This window comes from Lipotes vexillifer, unplaced genomic scaffold, assembly GCF_000442215.2.
Source record: "Lipotes vexillifer unplaced genomic scaffold, Lipotes_vexillifer_v1.1 scaffold525, whole genome shotgun sequence".
Taxonomy (NCBI): domain Eukaryota; kingdom Metazoa; phylum Chordata; class Mammalia; order Artiodactyla; family Lipotidae; genus Lipotes; species Lipotes vexillifer.
This window is the reverse complement of record NW_006786891.1, coordinates 2368981-2387501: the sequence shown is the minus strand read 5'-3', so window position 1 is coordinate 2387501 and position 18521 is coordinate 2368981. Positions and strand designations below refer to the sequence as shown.

At 43.2% G+C, this 18521-nt stretch overlaps 1 protein-coding gene across 6 annotated transcripts in view; it reads left to right on the top strand.

Annotated features, from left to right (window-relative positions):
* ELAVL4 (ELAV like RNA binding protein 4) overlaps positions 1-18521 on the top strand; it is a 92940-nt gene that overhangs the window by 55862 nt on the left and 18557 nt on the right. For all 6 annotated transcript variants that reach the window (XM_007459644.1, XM_007459643.1, XM_007459645.1 and 3 more), the window contains one exon: positions 9544-9647. In XM_007459644.1, the coding sequence (XP_007459706.1) occupies positions 9544-9647 (104 nt within the window). The remainder of the gene's footprint in view (positions 1-9543; positions 9648-18521) is intronic.

Genomic DNA, 18521 nt, shown 5'->3' with positions numbered 1-18521 from the left:
AAAAAAAAAGATAAATATGTGTTAATTAACTAGATGGGAGGAATCGTTTCACAAGGTGTTTATATATATATATATATATATATATATATATATATATATAAATCATCATGCTGTACACTTTATTTTATTTTTTTAATTTTTATTTTATATTGGAGTATAGTTGATTCACAGTTATGAGTGTACAGCAAAGTGATTCAGTTATTCCCATACAAGTATCCATTCTTTTTCAAATTCTTTTCCCATTTAGGTTATTAGAGAATATTGAGCTGAGTTCCCTGTGCTATACAGTAGGTCCTTGTTGGTTATCTGTTTTAAATATGGTAGTGTGTATGATCTTACAAGCTTATTTGTCAATTATACCTCAGTAAAGCTGGAAAAAAAGAAATAAAGCACTCAGTATACATAGTAAGCACTCAAAAATGATAACTATTTTGTTACTATTAATTTGATTATTGAATTCATACATTCATTCATTCAACATAGATTTACTGAAAGCCTACTATGTGCCAGACATTGGTTGTACCAAGATTAATAAGACCCATGTCCCTGCCCTAAGGAACTTAGGGTTCACTGAGAAATACATTTAGTTCAACAAGTTTATATTGAATGCCCACTATGGACCAAGTGCTTTGCTTGTTATCATCTTGATGCCGCATGATGAGCTCTCAACTGGGAAGTTTCATCTGCTTAGGAAGCCAGAATGTAGCCTCTGGAAATAACCAAGTACTGATTCAATGTAATTTTAAATACTTTGGGAATTCAGAATAAGAAGGCTAGGTCCTGTTTTTTTTTAATAGTGTTTGTTGTTGGCAGAGAGCAGAGGCACTCAAAATTTCAGATGTCTAGATGATTCCTGAATCTGTGACAGAGGTGTGGGGAGATCTCATGTATACATCTGAGCACTCAGCTTAGAATCGATATTGACAGTTCAGGTTGACATCAGCTGCACTGGCCTCCTGGAAGTAATAGCTATAAACTGAATAGCAGTCTTCTCTCCTCAAGGGATAGATGCTTAAGCTGTCCCCTCCTCCTGGAACGCCCTTCTCTGTCTATGGCCTGGCCATCTCCTATCAATCTTTTCAAATTAGTCTCAACTCAGTTATATCCTCCAGAAAACCCTCTCTCCTTCTCACTGTCACAACACTTAGCCACACTCTACTATAGTTGTTGATTCACAGTTCTGATTTTCTTACTAGACCATGAACTGCTTGCTTCTTCCTTGGTCCTCAGTTGCCAAATCTGTAGAAGAGACTCAAAGATGATTGATAGTTAAGTCCTTTCCAAGACTGTCATTCTATGACCTACCAGATCCAGTCTGACAGACACAACCAATGTGGAAGATGGGAATGAGATACTTTGGGGTATATATTGAAATTAAATGGAAAGAATGAAGACTTGGAGATAGTACCAGAAAACCCAGGCTCTCTCAAAGTCTCAGGCACGCTGTGCTGTGTCAGGGCAGGTGTTTAACACACAAATCAGCACATATTCAAGAAACCAGGGCACAGCAGAAAGTGCACAGGCTCTGAAGTCAGATGGGTCTGGCTACTATTATTCTCTAGCCAAATAACCCTGGGTATGTTATTTCTCCTTTTGAAGCCTCAGTTTCCCCTTCTGTAAAACAGGGATGGAAATGCCTGCTTCAGAGGTTGTAAAGATTTAAATAATAATATATGTAAAGTGCTTAGCCCACAATAGGTGCTTAATAAATATTCTCTATTATTTTTATTTTCTCAGTTAGAAATCAGGATGAACTGTGAGCATGGGGTCTCAAATAAATATAATTTAGAACCTTTGTATCTTAGCATTAGAAGGTATCTTATGAATTGATCTTGTTAACTACTGCAACATCTCCTGATAAAATGTAGATCTGTTTGCATAGTTCTAGTCAGGGGGCCCTTACCACCTCACAAGGCAGCCTGTATCCTTATAAAATCATTAGTAGAAAGTTCTTCCTCTTATCAAGGCAAAAATCTACTCCCTCACTTTCTTCTATTGCCTGATTCTCATTCTCTCCCTTGGGACACCACATAGCAAGCCTACCCCTGACTTCCCATGCAGGCTTTCAAGTATTGAGCACCCCTAGAATTTTCTCTCCTTCAAGGTTAAAGCCCACAGGTCTTTCAGATGTGTTTCATGGGATCTGGTTCCATACCTCTTACCACCATCCTCTGGGAACATAGCAGAGAACAAAAAATACTTGGTTTCCGCCATCAGTGAATTGATATTCTGATTGGGGGGTTAGGGAGTGAGACAAGTCACCTGAAGGCAGGAACAATTTCTTGGTTATTGGAGGCACACTCATAGTATCTAGCATGTAGTAGATGTCAGTTATTTGTGGAATTAGTATGCCTATTGCCTGCTATGTACTCCAATGTGAAAGAAAAGCATCAGAAACATTCTCTACGTTCGAGGAGGTTGGGCCTCATTCAGAAGATAGCATCCTCAGACGCAACGGTGTAAGGCAGTATCTACTGGGCATGGGAGACGAAAGAAAAGAAACCAGCATCTATTGAGCCTCTGTTATATACCAGGCACTTTACATGCATTATCACTTTCAGTACTCCTAATAGCACCATGAAATAAGTAATATTAAGTCCATTTTGCAGATGAGATTACTCTAGCAAAAAGAGGCAAAGTAAGAATGCAAAATCTGCGGATGAAAAGAAATAGCATATATTAAGAAATCCTGAGAGCTTTCCTGTCAGAGCTTCCCTTCCCTGTGACTATGAGTTAGATGTGTAGTTTTCTCAGAAATCAGGGTGGGGAGAGGTTCATTCAATTTAGCCTCGGTCTCAGGGCAATAAGCTGAAGCTGCATTTCTTACAAGTCCCCAGTGATGCCAGTGATGCTGGTACAGGGATCACACTTAGAGTAGCAAGACTTTAAACCATACTTGATTTGAGGGAATTGTGTGAACTACCAAAAGAAAATAAATCCTCTGATTAGTTGGCTCTACTAACACTTGAGTTTGCAGGAGAAAATCCAAGACTCAGACTGTCCAGCAAGTGTAAACACACACAGAGGTGGGCTGGGAAGGAACAGAGCCATGGATGCTCTAGAATCTCAAAGCATCCCAGTCACTGTGAAGAAGGGGAAGAGTTCCCAACACAAGGGGTGTGCACCCCCTTGAGTTCTTGCCTGATGCCAGACACTGCTGTGCCTTTGCAGAGAGACCAAACCCTGTGGAGAAAAGGCATGAGCTGGGAAGTCACACAGACCTGAGTTCATTCAAATCCTAGCCTGGAGGCCTACTTCCTGGTTGACTTGGGGCAGGTTATTTAACATTTCTTAGCCTCACTTTCCTTATCTTTACAATGGGCCTAATGGTACCCATTTCCACAGGATTAAATTAGGTAATTTTAGTAAGCCACTTAGCAGAGTGCCTGGCACAAAGTAGGCACTGAATAAATTGTAGCTTCTGTTCATCCTCATGTTAATATAGTTAATCCTCACGGTGATCCTTTGATTGTGAAGATAAGGGATTATCCCTGTTTTTCCAGATAAGGGAACTGGCTGGTGAAGCTTAAATGAATTAACCAAGGATATACAGCAAGTACAGTTTTGGGCCACACATACATGAGTACATGCGGTAACAGCCTCAGAGCTCTCTGACCCTCTTTAGGGTGTGTTGAAGTAGATTTCAAGGCAGTGGACAACAGGGAATGTCATCTCAGGACTGGCAGGGAGGGAGTCCTAGGATTTGAAGTTGGCTGAGGTTAACCCAGCATGTGGATTACTGCCCTGCAGGTGATCTTAAGGTGACTGGGGATTTTATCATGTGCTTTGAGAACAGAATTTCAGCCTGAGCTAAGGGTTCCAACATCCACAAAAATTCCTTACTCAACTCAGAAGGTTTCATCAACAGCAGGTACCCATCTGGCTGCCCCCTTGGGGGCTTTGCAGATGAGGGGAGTAGCTGTTCGGTTTCTGGAGAATGATGGTTTGTGAAGAAAGAAAGAGCAATGTGTGCAGGTTGGCAGTGCAGAAATGCTGAGGCTCCTCCCGGTCAGCCCTGTGAGGGGACAGCTTCTCTGCTGCTGCCATCAGCCATAAGGATGTCACATTTAGGGCCCTGCTGTCATAACCCACAGGACCCCAAAGGCAAGGGAAAACAACTTCTCTCCAGAATGACTGGGAAATGAGGGGTTATAATCAGCTATGATGGTGACATTTCCTAGCATTTGAATACAATAAAAGTGCTTAACACAAACTATTGAAGGTAATTTACTTTTTTCTCAGGTGGTTCAAAACAACTTCAGAGATATTTCAGGGCCTCAGTATAGTTGTCAACAACACTTTAGTTCCAGTGGAGTAACTGTGGATATGGCAAAGGGGACTAGATTTGGAGTCAAAAGATCTATACCAAGGGTTGAGCAAACTATGGCCCAAAGGCCAAATTGAGCCCATTGCCTCTTTTTTTCTAAATAAAGTTTTATTGGCACTCAGCTATGCTCATTAGTTTACATATTATACATGGCTGCCTTCACGCTACAATGGCAGTGTCATCATGACGGACTGGAGGACCCACCAATCCTAAACTATTTGCTGTCTCACCCTAAACATAAAACAGTTTGCCAACCCCTGATCTAGACTCAGTTTCAGCTATTCAGGGATAGTAGAGCAAATCGCTGTTCTCTCAGAACTTCAGTTTCCACATCTATAAATGATGACTCTCTCTCCCACGGGGCTGTTGGGAGACTCAAATGTGACATAATGGGTGGAAAGGCACTTTGGAAACTCAGGATTTCTTTGGAAATGTGAGCCAGGATGGTTTTTATTTTTCACTTGATCTGTGCTGGAGGGGAACCCACCAGGACATTTTTTGTTTGTGTTTTCCAGTCCCTGATGTCAGCTTGTTGTCCTGTTCTCCCTTTTTCACAAATACGAAATGAATTCCCCAGGTGCCCCTCTTATCCTCTTCTCCCTCCAAACATAAACACATCCTGGTCATGTGCTTCCAGCAATGGAGAATTAGTACAAGTGTATGTATCCATCTGTTCCCTTATCAAATATTTGTTGAGTACCTACCATGTTCAAGTACGCAGACTTTATAAACTAGTTCTTGTAGGGAGAAGTGTTTGCTTTCTAAGGGGAGAAGTTAGGTATAGAAACTATTATAACAGAAGAGAAATATTGCCACATTGTAGTACGAGGACACGTCGTGTCTTTGTGTGTGTATATGCATATGTGCGCAGTTTAAAAAATAGAAATATTCAGGTGCAGATTTAAGAAAAGCTTGTTAAAAACAAGAATCTGTTTAATCCAAAATACACTGAAGCGCCTTAAAAATGTAGCCATTGTGTATAACAGTTTTCCCTTGGAAACTACATTCTAATTTTAAGTTTCTATCCCAAACTGCCAAGAATGCCTTTCTTGCCCATTCATGGTCACTGGGCCTCTTACCCAAGCCTGCTGGTCAGGACTGCTAAGGACTGGTCACAAGTAAGGGTTGTAGGTCACCTGGGCATCAAGGAGCAGGCACTCACTATAGTTTCTGAATATTGGAGGTAGTCTTCATTTTATAACATTTTATCTTGTCTTTAATGATTTCGTTTTTTCTTTATTGGTGATTCAGTAAACATAACTTCAGTGATTTAATTTGTATGCTTGGCTTGCTCTCAAAATAACCTCATAAACTGGGAGCAAAATAAAGTTTGTTTTAATTTTCTGTTCTGAAATTACTGTTGCCATACCTGTGTGGTCAAATCTTGCTGCTGCTGATAAAGGGAGACGATGAAGCTATTTGAGAAGAAGAAAGGAAAAAAAACCTTATTTATTTCTGGGATGCAGATAGACACACTTAGTTCTAGGCTCCAGACTGGGTCCCCTGGGCCTTCCCAGCATGGTGGCTCTCTTGGTCCTCGTAGAAATAGTGTTGGTATTCTTTGTGAATATGTTTCATTTGTATTTTTCTATGTTCTGTGTACAATTTATTTTATTTTATTTATTTATTTTTTTTTTGCCGTACGCGGGCCTCTCACTGTTGCGGCCTCTCCCGCTGCGGGGCACAGGCTCCGGACGCGCAGGCCCAGCGGCCATGGCTCACGGGCCCAGCCGCTCCGCGGCACGTGGGATCCTCCTGGACCGGGGCACGAACCCGTGTCCCCTGCATCGGCAGGCGGACTCTCAACCACTGCGCCACCAGGGAAGCCCTCTGTGTACAATTTAAATACAGAAATGCAAATCCAAAACCCATCACCAGTATATGGCCACCAAAATTAAAACATAAAATTCTTCCTCATTTTACTCTCCCTCACGACTAAAACAGTTTCTGAAAGAAATGAGGCTTGGGTTTTTATATTTTCTACCTAGGGATCTAATCCTCTCAAGAGTGTTTTAAAAGAATATGCTTAGCTCCACTGAGTATTTTTTATGAGACTTAGCTGTATTCCTTCTACGATGGCAAAGAAGCACGTAAAGAAGCCTGTTCATGAACTAGGCTAACCACAGGTAGTTTTATTGTGCTGCCAGTTTATCTCATATCTTTCAATTCACAGGCAAGCCTTTCCACCTCTCTCCTCTTCCTGTTCAGTGCAGTGTCCTGTTTTAGAGTTTGCAGTTCATTATTTCATATCAAGGAAAACCTCTGATCCTTTATCCCTTTCCTTTCTAAAACAGTGTTCATCTAGTTTTTAGTTTTCCCCAAAGCACCCTCATTCTTGATGTTAAATGCAGTCTCTCTCTAAACCTAGAGCAGGTGAGCATAACACGGCTGTGCTAATTGCAGTCACGTACTAAGGTGATGGTGGGTTTGGGACTACACAGGCAGGTGGGTAGATGTGGCATATCTTGCTGGGCAGGAGTCTTTCCTTCACTTGACCTTCAGAACCTTCCTAGAATCTGAGTGTGTTTTCCTTCCTCCTGAAGCAATGTTCTAAAATAAAGATAAAATATAGAAGATAAAAATCATAGCCACTATATATATTTAAGATTTCTGTAAATATATGAATAACTGGAAAGAAAGATAGTATATCAGGGAACATGCACCACTGGTAGGCATGATAAATTCTTCCATATATATTCCATCAGTACAATGAGTCATTGTTAAGTGGTTAAGTGCAGTTAAGTGGTGAGTGTTTTGTCTATATTTTTCATATTTCATTTTAATTTTATACAAATGAAATTTAGTTGGATAGATTGACTCTGACCTGTTTCCTAGAACTCATACATAAGGTTTGTCATTGAGATTATTACTTTAAAAGTGCCCTCTAGGGCTTCCCTGGTGGCGCAGTGGTTAAGAATCTGCCTGCCAATGCAAGGGACACGGGTTCGAGCCCTGGCCTGAGAAGATCCCACATGCCACAGAGCAACTAAGCCCATGCGCCACAACTACTGAGCCTGAGCTCTAGGAACCGCAAGCCACAACTACTGAGCCCATGTGCCACAACTACTGAAGCCTGCATGCCTAGAGCCCGTGCTCCGCAATAAGAGAAGCCAAGACAATGAGAAGCCCACGCACCGCAACGAAGAGTAGCCCCTGCTCACCGCAACTAGAGAAAGCCCGCACACAGCAACAAAGAACCAACACGGCCAAAAATAAGTAAATAAATAAATTTATTAAAAAAAAAAAAAGTGCCCTCTAAAGCCCCTCAATTTGGTGCATGACTGTTTAAAAGAAATAACTGTAAGACTATTTTACAGCAATTTTTAAGGCTTCTCTTATATACAAGGTAAATAGGACTGATAAATTTGAATGATGAAAATAGATTTAATTAGGTGAATTTAGCTAGGCTTGATGAGGTGAAGCTGAATTTAGGATGAATGATATTTTTAAACCAATGAATTAGTCTCATGTGTTTTGGATTTGCAAAAAATTTTCTGCGAACATGTAGCAGGGTCTTGTATTCACACACACCTCTTTCTCTAACTGTTACTCTCGTGTGTGTGTGCATGCATGTGTGTGCACTCACCACTCATACACACACACCTCTCACACACCGCACATAACACAGTGAAATAGAAAGAGAAGGGCCCTGGTAGCTACAGCATATGCTCAACATTTTCTCCCCCTTCTTCAGTTACTAATTCTGGCTGGTGAAGGGCATATCTGGCGAAGTTTGCCCCTGTCTTTCCTGTTCTAACCCTGTTATTCCAAAACAGAAGGAATATCCTAATGCATTGTCATTTGGGGTTTTCCATTTTGGGGACAAAAACGCAACTGAGTTTCCTCATGATTCTCTTTACTTCCACCCTATAAAGGATAATAAAGTCATCCATTTTCTGATCCGGAACCCAACTTGTTTTCCCAGGTTCCCTCCTACGACCAACACAAACACAGACATTTACCAGCAAAACAGAAGCTGTTGGAACGATTTTTTGGCTGCTGAAGTGGGCTCCTGTCACCAGGACATGGCAGACTTTTTGCTGTATTGTCTCCCAGCCCTGGTCTGAGTGTACTCCAAAGAGAGCTTTATGTAATCAGTCTTTCCTGACATGTGATGTCCTGTCATTTTCCTCCCCTTCCGCTCTGCTGCCGCCCACAAATCAATAACATTGCCTGGAAAGTTCAAGCTGGTTTTGCAGCCACCCCAAGCTCTGTATTTCTTAAAGAGTATGTCAGAAAATGTAAAGTTTCCTAATGATATTTTTGGCTGATGACACATGGCAGAGCTGATGGACTATTTATAATCAGTGGCACGATCGCAAGCACATTATTTTTATTTCACTTAGTGGGGGAGCCCTGTCACTTGCTACCTCTCTTTTCAGACAAGTTGATGCCATCTTCACCTAAAGTAGCTAAATCCTCTTTGCAGAGTGTATTTGCACTCTGCAAAGTGTTAGGAGCTCCCCAGTTCTTTCCAGTAGAAGCCCCCCCATTTTTTATTGTTCTTAGGCTGGGGGAATGATGAGGGCAATGAATGATTTGTTGCAACTGCTTTAAATTCTGGCCATGCCTTCACTATAAATGTCTCCAGTCTTTGCTGCTCAGATCTTGCTACAGTCCTCTGAGTGTAGGCATGGATAGCATGACTGAGGCAGCAGACACAGCTACTGCATCCAGCACTTGTCCCAATTTTACAGGACTGAGCATAGCAGAGCTGTCTTTTGTTGAGCAGCTACTATGTTCTAGGTAGGCATTGCATGCTCAATATCTCATTAACTCTCTCAAACCTGTCTGTGGCAAGTGCTGTTATCTGCAGAGAAGAAACGTCTGGGGAAAACAGGAGATTAAGTGAATTCTCTTCAGAGTCACACAGCTGATAGGAAAAGCCCCAGGACTCCAGTTCAGAACTCTTCTAACAAACCACACCTGCTCTTTTCCACGACCCTGCCCTACCTCTTCCCAATTAAGTGGACACTTGTGTGTATGTGGTGTAGACGTGCACGGGCACTTACCTATTCCCAGCTGGGGCAGCTCCGGTGATTTTAAAGGCTGACCAGAGTGAGAGATGGAAGAACTAGAAACTTCTCAACCTGGGAGTAAACCCTGGTATAAAAGGAACCATGTACTAGAGGGTTTTGACACACTGCAATGGGAAGTGTTACCTCTATAAAGATAATGAGCTCTCTCTCTCTCTTTTTTAAAAAATGTTTCCACAGGACAGAGTTTAGGGTATGGATTCGTTAACTATATTGATCCAAAGGATGCAGAGAAAGCCATCAACACTTTAAATGGACTCAGACTCCAGACCAAAACCATAAAGGTAAGAGGTTACATGTTAGCTCCTTGTTTGGGAGGCACTGGTTACATTTCATTCCTTTGATCTAATAAATTCAGGCTATGAGGGAGCTGGCAGTGGCGTTCTTTATTTATTATTCAAAGGACACTTACCATCCACTGTACTAAGTGAGGGACACAGATCATTACAGAAGAAAGAGGTGAGGGTTGAGTAGAGGGAGGGGACCATAAGCTGTGGGACCTCCATTCCAGAGAGCAGGTAAGATGCCAGGGATGACTAACCCCATCAAGAATGCCTGTGTGGGCTTCCCTGGTGGCCCAGTGGTTGAGAGTCCACCCGCCAATGCAGGGGACACGGGTTCATGCCCCGGTCCGGGAAGATTCCACATGCAGTGGAGCGGCTGGGCCCGTGAGCCGTGGCCACTGAGCCTGCGCGTCCAGAGCCTGTGCTCCGCAACGGGAGAGGCCACAGCAGCTGAGAGGCCCGCGTATCGCAAAAAAAAAAAAAAAAAGAATGCCTGTGAGCTCAAGCCTGCAAAGATGGTCAGAGCAGAGCCAAGGGAAGAAGCTGTTCCAGGCAGAGGGAATAACACATGCAAAGCTGTGAAAATGTATATAAACATTGTGAGTGGGGAACAACATATAGAACACACTATGGCCTAAGGTTGAGCAGAGAGATGATGAAAAGATGAGGACAGGAGGTAGGCAGGGGCCTCACATGTGAGGCCAAGCATCTTGGTTTTACCTAAAGGTGAAGAGGACCCTCCTAAACAAGACTTGAAAAGGAAAAATCAGTTTAAAAGAAATGCACTGGTGTAATAGGGACAGGTACTATAACATCTGGGGAGGAATGAAAATGTAAACATTCTAGCAATCCAAAAATAACCAGACTGGTAGATAATATCTCAGGAGGGGTTGTTTCAAGTCAGAAAAGAAAAACAGTCCCCCAGAGCCTGCTCCTCCAAATGGACATTTCTGTGGCTGGATAGTCACTCTCTCCGTTCAGACTTCACCTTGTGAGGATCCTTGAGGAGGTGGTGCTGTTTGCTTTCGGCCCCTGGCCCCTGACAGCCAGTGGTGGTCTCCTGGATGGAGCCTGCCTCTTCCTCAGCCTCCCTCTCCCTTCTTCCCCCACCTCCAGGCAGCATCCTGTTTGGGGGCAGCTGCCAGCCGATTAATGAGTCCCATCCTTCATAGCCTATTAAACCATGGGGAGGTGTGTCCTAGGCGCTCTTATCCTCACGACAGCAGGTCTGACGCAAAGTAGGACAAAAGAGAAACCTCTCCCAGAATGGAAATCTATAGATGGCACCAGCTCTCAGCATTTGAAAACACAAAACCAGAACTTTATGGTTCAACAGAGCTACTTTTCCAACATCCAGACTGACAGCAGGCTACTGGTTTAAGAAAATCTTAGCTGGAAGGTAATCAAAACAAAACAGAAACCTTCTCTTTTTGGAATATATTATGTGGTTATCTTTCTTTCTCTTTCTCTCTCTTTTCTATCTATCTTTCTTTCTTCCTTTCTTTCTTTCTCTTTTTCTTCCTTTCTCTTTCTTTCTTTCTCTTTTCTTTCTTTCTTTTTCTTTCTTTCTTCCTCCACTCCCTCCCTCCTCCTTTCTTTCCTTCCTTCCTTCCTTGCTTCCTTCTTTCCTTTCTTTTAAGCCATTCTACTTTTGCAGTTTAGTTTAGCTTATTTTCTAAAGATGATCGCTTTCCTGATCTCATACAGTCTGGGCTTCACAAAGACCCCAAAATGGGCTTGACACAGGTTGCCTCAGTCTCAGCTTAGAATCAGTCCCTGTGAGTTCTCTAAAGGAGAAATAATCGAGAGTTGTTTAATTATGGGGTAGTCCTCTGAGAGACAGGAGCATTAATTTCTTTCAAAGGAAAAACATACCTATTTTCAATGCTTTGAGATGGGATGCTCTTGTCACCTGATTCTTTGATGAGGCCACACCAGGTTGAGAGGTGTATTTGTGGGTTTGATTGATTTTTCTGTGTTATCCAGTTCAGCATTAGACTGTCAGACATTCGCTCTTCCCTTGATGCTCTGCCCTAATCTTAAACTGAGAAAGATGCTTTTCTTTCCTCTACAGTTTTCTTAAAACCCAAACCTCCCCAAGAGCTTAGGGTCAAATTCTTAGCCATCCATTCTGCTTTTTTAAAATAAAGTATTCCATGAAGCCATTGGAGATTCCCAAAAGGCTGAGTGGATCCGGCTTTTCTGATCTCAGAATGCAACCCCCCTGGCCCATGATGCCATCAGAAGAAGTGCTTTGTCTCAGTGGATCTTAGAAACAAGGAACATTGATTATTTTCTTTCTTTGAAGAACCAGTCAGCCTCCTTCCCATCTCTATATCCCTTTCCCCACTCCCTCACCCACCCTGTGCTCACCCTGCATCAAAATGCTGCCAACACATTTGCACCCAGCAGCAACGTGGGCTTCCGAGGCACTGTAGGATTCAAAATGCATGATGCCACGGCTGAATCAATAATTTCCATTCTCTACGATGAATGAAAATTTAATGTGCAAACCTGGGGATTTCAGCCCTTTCATTAAAGCGTTTATTTGCCATACTAAAAATTAAGTTTGAGTGATAGGTTCCTTTATTAACTTTTCTTCCCTTTCCTAAAGGGACACAGTGTTTCAGGTAAAAATCATATTAGAGGAAAGGAAAAAAGCAAACCCTTTTTGTGTGCTGTTAATAGTCTCATCACTTATTAATTTTTTTAAATTACTTTTCTGCCTTTCAGGCCACTATTTACTTCTTCTGCTTCAGTTTGCTTTGATAAGTGACATAAGATTTCTCTCTTTGCTCTTATTCCCATGAAGGAATAAGATAACTTGCCTATCTGGAAAAAACAAGTATCTTCTTTGGAAGCATGCATCATAGAGATCTCCTCAGAATCATGTAGTACATGTTTGCAAACTTCGGTCAAGTCTGTCCCTCCTTTTGCTTCCTGCAAAGCACACGACTTCAAACGTAATGTACAACATAGATGCAGGCAAACCAAGAGTTAATTCCTAAGCTTTGAAGGTTAATGATGAACAGCTAGATTCAGGGATAGTTCTAGAAAGCCCTGAGGAAGTAGTGGAGACTATAGTGAGCTGGAGAGCACTAAAAAGGGCAGCTGTTCTTCTGCTACTACTGATTATTTAAACCCAGATCATTGTCAGATCTTCCACTTATTCAATAGAAACCAAAAGCTAGATATTTTATGCCAAATCTCCCAATTTTTAAAGGTTAAAAACCAACTCAAAACTTTTTAGAGCATTATGTAGGCAAGCCAAAGAAAACTTTTTTTTTTAACATCTTTATTGGGGTATAATTGCTTTACAATGGTGTGTTAGTTTCTGCTTTATAACAAAGTGAATCAGCTATACATATACATGTGTTCCCATATCTCTTCCCTCTTGAGTCTCCTTCCCACCCTCCCTATCTCACCCCTCTAGGTGGTCACAAAGCACCGAGCTGATCTCCCTGTGCTATGCGGCTGCTTCCCACTAGCTATCTATTTTACGTTTGGTAGTGGCATATATGTCCATGCCACTCTCTCACTTTGTCCCAGCTTACCCTTCCCCCTCCCCATATCCTCAAGTCCATGCTCTAGTAGGTCTGTGTCTTTATTCCCGTCTTACCCCTAGGTTCTTCATGACATTTTTTTTTCTTAGATTCCATATATATGTGTTAGCATACGGTATTTGTATTTCTCTTTCTGACTTAACTTCACGCTGTATGACAGACTCTAGGTCCATCCACCTCACTACAAATAACTCAATTTCTTTTCTTTTTATGGCAGAGTAATATTCCATTGTATATATGTGCCACGTCTTCTTTATCCATTCATCTGTTGATGGACACTTAGGTTGCTTCCATGTCCTGGCTATTGTAAATAGAGCTGCAATGAACATCTTGGTACATGACTCTTTTTGAATTATGGTTTTCTCAGGGTATATGCCCAGTAGTGGGATTTCTGGGACAAACAAAACTTAAGAGATGACTTACGGAGAAGCAGTTTGCAGCCTCTGAACTCAAATTTAAATATACAAACACTATTTTGCATTTTGGAAGTGAATGATTCATTACTAGGCTGCTAGTAGAAGGTGCCCACAAATGATGGTTCCCTGTTGGACAGGGGTTCGAGCCCTGGTCTGGGAAGATCCCACATGCCACGGCACAACTGGGCCCGTGAGCCACACTACTGAGCCTGCGCATCTGGAGCCTGTGCTCCGCAACAAGAGAGGCCGCGATAGTGAGAGGCCCGCGCACCGCGATGAAGAGTGGCCCCCACTCACCGCAACTAGAGAAAGCCCTCGCACAGAAACGAAGACCCAACACAGCCAAAAATAAATAAATAAATTTATAAAAAAATGATGGTTCCCTGTTAACAAATGTTCATTTCCCCTTTATTAAGAGGGATGTAATGTGACTGTGTGTGAACACTGAGGGCACGTGGAGGGCAAGACCAGGCCCCTGTCCTCAAGGGGAATACAATCTTAGCATAGATACAGCATCAAAGCAGAGAAAGAGAATGCTTCTTTAAATAAGCCCCTCTAAGTAGTGTGGATGACTGCAGATAACTTGCCTATCTGGGGAAAAAAAACAAGTATCTTCATTGGAAGCATGAACTACAGAGATCTCCTTGGAACCATCTAGCACATGTTTGCAAACATATGACTGCAGAGGAATTGTTCTTTGGATTATAACTTCTTTAGTGGGAGAAAGTGGCCCGGTTCCCATGCCTCTTGGAGATTAGGCTCAGAGATTAATTGACTTGTCCGAAGGCACACAAGTGACCAGCAGTTGAGCTGAGTTAGCATCCAAAGGTGCCGTGAAAGATTCTTCCAGAAGAGGAGCTACTTAATATGTGAGCATGAGCTTGAAAGGAAATAATAATAATAATGATAGTAATGATACCTTATATTGAGCATTTATTCTGTGTCCAACAGTATTCTAACCCCTACGCATGTTTAATAACATTTAACCCTTGAAGCTTCCCTAGGGCTAGATGCTTTACACACATCAGCTCTGATTCTTAAAATAGTGATTCTCTCCTTTATACTATTGAGGAAACTGAGGCCCAAAGAGGTTAAGAGACTTATCCAGGATCACACAGTTAGTAAGTGAGATTTGGAATAAGAAAAAAATGTTTTAAAAATAACTCTGGCAATAGGTCGTCAGTGTGGGAATGTCTCACTGCCTGCTTGCTCAGCGGCACATGCATTCTGTGAGTGTGTGGGTGTGTATTTGGTTCTGTGCACACATGGGTTATACTCCCTGGTGAGGGAAGATATATAAAAAGCAAACAGATGAATTGCATGGCTCCTCTGGGTTCTTCAGTAAACAGACTTGTGGTTCGGGGCTTCTGCCATCAATCAGGAGACAGACCTGACTTCAGATCGTATCTTCTGAGACCCCTGCTTTCCAGGTCCTGAGCTAGGTCCTAGGACTTCGGTGACCTAGGGATGGCAGTGCCCTGGAGATTATTCCATCCATGTGAGTCAGAGAGGCATGGGGGGCTTCCCTGGTGGCACAGTGGTTGAGAGTCCGCCTGCCAATTCAGGGGACACAGGTTCGTGCCCCAGTCTGGGAGGATCCCACATGCCGCGGAGCGGCTGGGCCCGTGAGCCATGGCCGCTGAGCCTGTGCGTCTGGAGCCTGTGCTCTGCAGCGGGAGAGGCCACAACTGTGAGAGGCCCGCATACCGCAAAAAAAAAAAAAAGAGAGGCATGGGGTATGGACCATGGGCTTACACTGACTAGCCTGCCAAAGACCCAAAATTGGGTCTTTTCTCAGCATTTCAACCATAAACCCAGTGGAGATTATTTGCCCTGTTTAGAGCCTTGGAAGTGCTGTTTAGCTTCCAACCCCCCACCCCACCCCCCGTTTGTCTCCAACAGAGATCACTTTAGACGCTGAGAAGCACTGAGCAAAATGGCTATGGGTTCTGGAAGATGATCCCCAGTACTCCTGGACCCCGCAGTGGATGCCTGTTGCTGTCTTGAACCTCTGCAGGGCATTTACAAGAGCAGCTTCTGAATTCCAGCCTCTTTCTAAGAAGCACTCTGTTGAATGCAGTTGCAGTAGTCCAGCTCTGTGTTGCATTAATTAGGAACAAAGAAAAGTAGATGGTTCTGTAGTAGCTTCAAAAGAGGGATATGTTTACCAGAAGTTTGGATTGATATACAAGTTACACTGAGAGCCTTCAGTAAAAAGTGATCCAGAATGGGATTTGAGGATGTAGGATCCTAACCCTTTCCGTGCAGTGGGACACCTGTTTGGGTTTTAACCTGAGTTTGAGGATCAGGATTAGAGAAGCGTTCACTGCTCTGCCTCTGGAAACTCGTCTCTCATGGGAGCCACAAACATGTGAAGGACCGCCTCTAATGCGGTGAGATGGGGACTGCCACAGGGCTGCAGGGGTTCCCACTTGATTGCGGTAGAGGAGCCGGAGTAGGGAGCTGTGCACGGTTTGAGCAGGAGAGGGATCTGATCAAAGTAAAGCTCCAAGTAGGTTCATCTGGCACTGGTGCGTCACTTAGGTTGTTTGACGAACGAAACCAGAGGCTTGCAGGCTGCTGTGCTAGGTTTTTGTCAGCCTTAGACTTTGGTTTTCTTCAGCTCTATTAGGAGCTTTTTTGACTCACTTTAAAAGCAAAACAGGCTTATTTATAAATAATTCGGAAAATTCATTATCATGTAATGAAGGCCATGTCAGACATTCCCAGCTCCATGCTATTAACGTTTTTATAGTTTTCCTTCCTTTTCTCATTGCATTACATTTACAAATGATGTTGTGGCTTTTCTTTTCCTAATCATTGCATTAAACTATTACGCAAATTATAAAAATATGAATTTAAAGAAAGCATTCCCAGAGCACAGCTCTTGTGCAAACTGGAGGCGTGAGTGATTTCAGGATTAGGTCGGGAGGAGGGGACAAAAAAGCTGTTCCTGCCACTGTTACTGAACCTAGGAGGGTTGGCACTCAGTCAGGAGAGGAGGTGAGAGAGTAAAAGAGAAGCTTTATCGCGAGGCAACAGCCCGGTTCCAGAGGGAGCAGAGCTAGAGGAGGGGAAGGTGTGTGAGTGAAGGCTTTTCGGAAGGGGAAAAAACCCTCGCTTCTCTGGGAGGGAGAGCAGCTCCTTTATTTCAGCCTCTTGCTCTGATGTTGCTTAGCCATTTCTCCATTTTCGCGTTATTCTTCTAATAACACTAACGGTGCCTCCGGGGGATCTTTCCACACTTGAGTTTTGCAGTGTCCAGTTTGCCCCTCCTGCTTCTTTCTCTTGCCAGGGGTCATCAGGGAGCCTTACCTCCCTCCCTCTGAGTGCCTGCAATCCACCTGCCTTGCTAAAGGCCTCCATTCCGCTGAGGCATCTTTTCTTTGCTCTTGGCATAAGCAATTATTTCTCCTATCACTGCTCTTAATGCTTCCCGGAGAGTTAGCAGATCATTTTCTGCTGGCAGATATCACCCCACCCAGAAATGATAGACTACCTCCCTCGGTCTCGTTAATAATAAAAAGGCATTTTCTCTCCTCCCCCATTATGGCTGTAGTCAGAGCCGGTGTAGGAATGCTTCCCTGCCAAGGTCAGCAGGGGCGACTGGATCACTGAATCCCCGAGGAGTGAAGAGAGGGGGTGGCAACACCAGTGGAAACAGGAGACCCGTCTATCCCAGTTGTACCAGGCACTTTCTCTCCTGTGACACATTCCGTTTGGCTACTTTGCTTCCTAGCGCCCTGTTAACTTCCGTTGAGTGATTAATTTCAGATACAGGTGTAGGAGTTTGAGAGATGGAAATACAGTTCCCTTACTCTGCCCTGTGAGGCTCTTATGTTCCCAGTATCTTAAAGGTCATCCACAGTGTCCTGTGTCTGGGTTACAAAAGAAAATTGGTCAGGCGCAGGTTACAAGGACACTTACGTTTTCAGAAGTGTGTGGAATGAGGCTTGGGGGCTTTAGCTGTCTACAAGTGTAAAAGATCCCACAGTGTGATGTGAGCTGCTTACAAAAAATTCAGCACACCCCAGGTGTCTTAGGAGAACTGTGGACTCCAGATCCCAGGAAACAGTGGTCCTTTCTTGTCCACTCTGGTCAACCCATCCCTGGTGTCTTGTCTCCATTTCTCAGCTCCACGTTTTGAAAAGACCAGATGCTCTAAGGGTTGTCCAGAGGCAAATGGGGAAGATGGCCAAACGGTGCTGCACTCACATATTCACTCCACAATGGTTGCTTTTCCATTCTCTAGAGAAAAAAAAAGTGACTCTGAAGCTCAATCCTATACGTCAAGAATCTAGAAAGAGAATCTATGTGTCTGTCATTTGCCTTGGGTGGTAGTGAGTCCCTGATTGTCAGACACATGCAAATGGAGTCATTAGGGGTGACTTAGAGGGATTCCTGTACCAGACTGGAGTCTGACTAAATGATCTAAAGTTTCCTTCTAGCTCTGAGATGCTATAACTTTGTGTTGTTCCTGGGCCTCGAGCTGTTCTGTCTAGTAGCCACTAGCCATATATGGCTCTTTACATCTGAGTTTAAAATAATTAAAATTAAATGAAAAGTTCAGTTTCTCAGTCACACTAGGCATGTTTGAATACTCAATAGCCACCTGTAGCTGGTGGCTACCATGTTGGACAGCACAGATCTAGAACGTTTTCTTGATCCCAGAAAGTTCTGTTGGACAGTGCTGGCCTAGAACATCAGTGGCCCAGGGGAATAAAAGATCACTTCTCCATGGTTACCATGAAGCCCCAGAGCAGATCAGCTGGTCTGTCAAAAGTCATAGAGCCACATCCCTCTCCCCTTTCCCCTTGCTGTCCATTCAAAAGAGCTCTGAGTTCAGATGGAAAGTCCGGTCCAGCTCCATTAGAAACTACTAGGATGACCTTGGA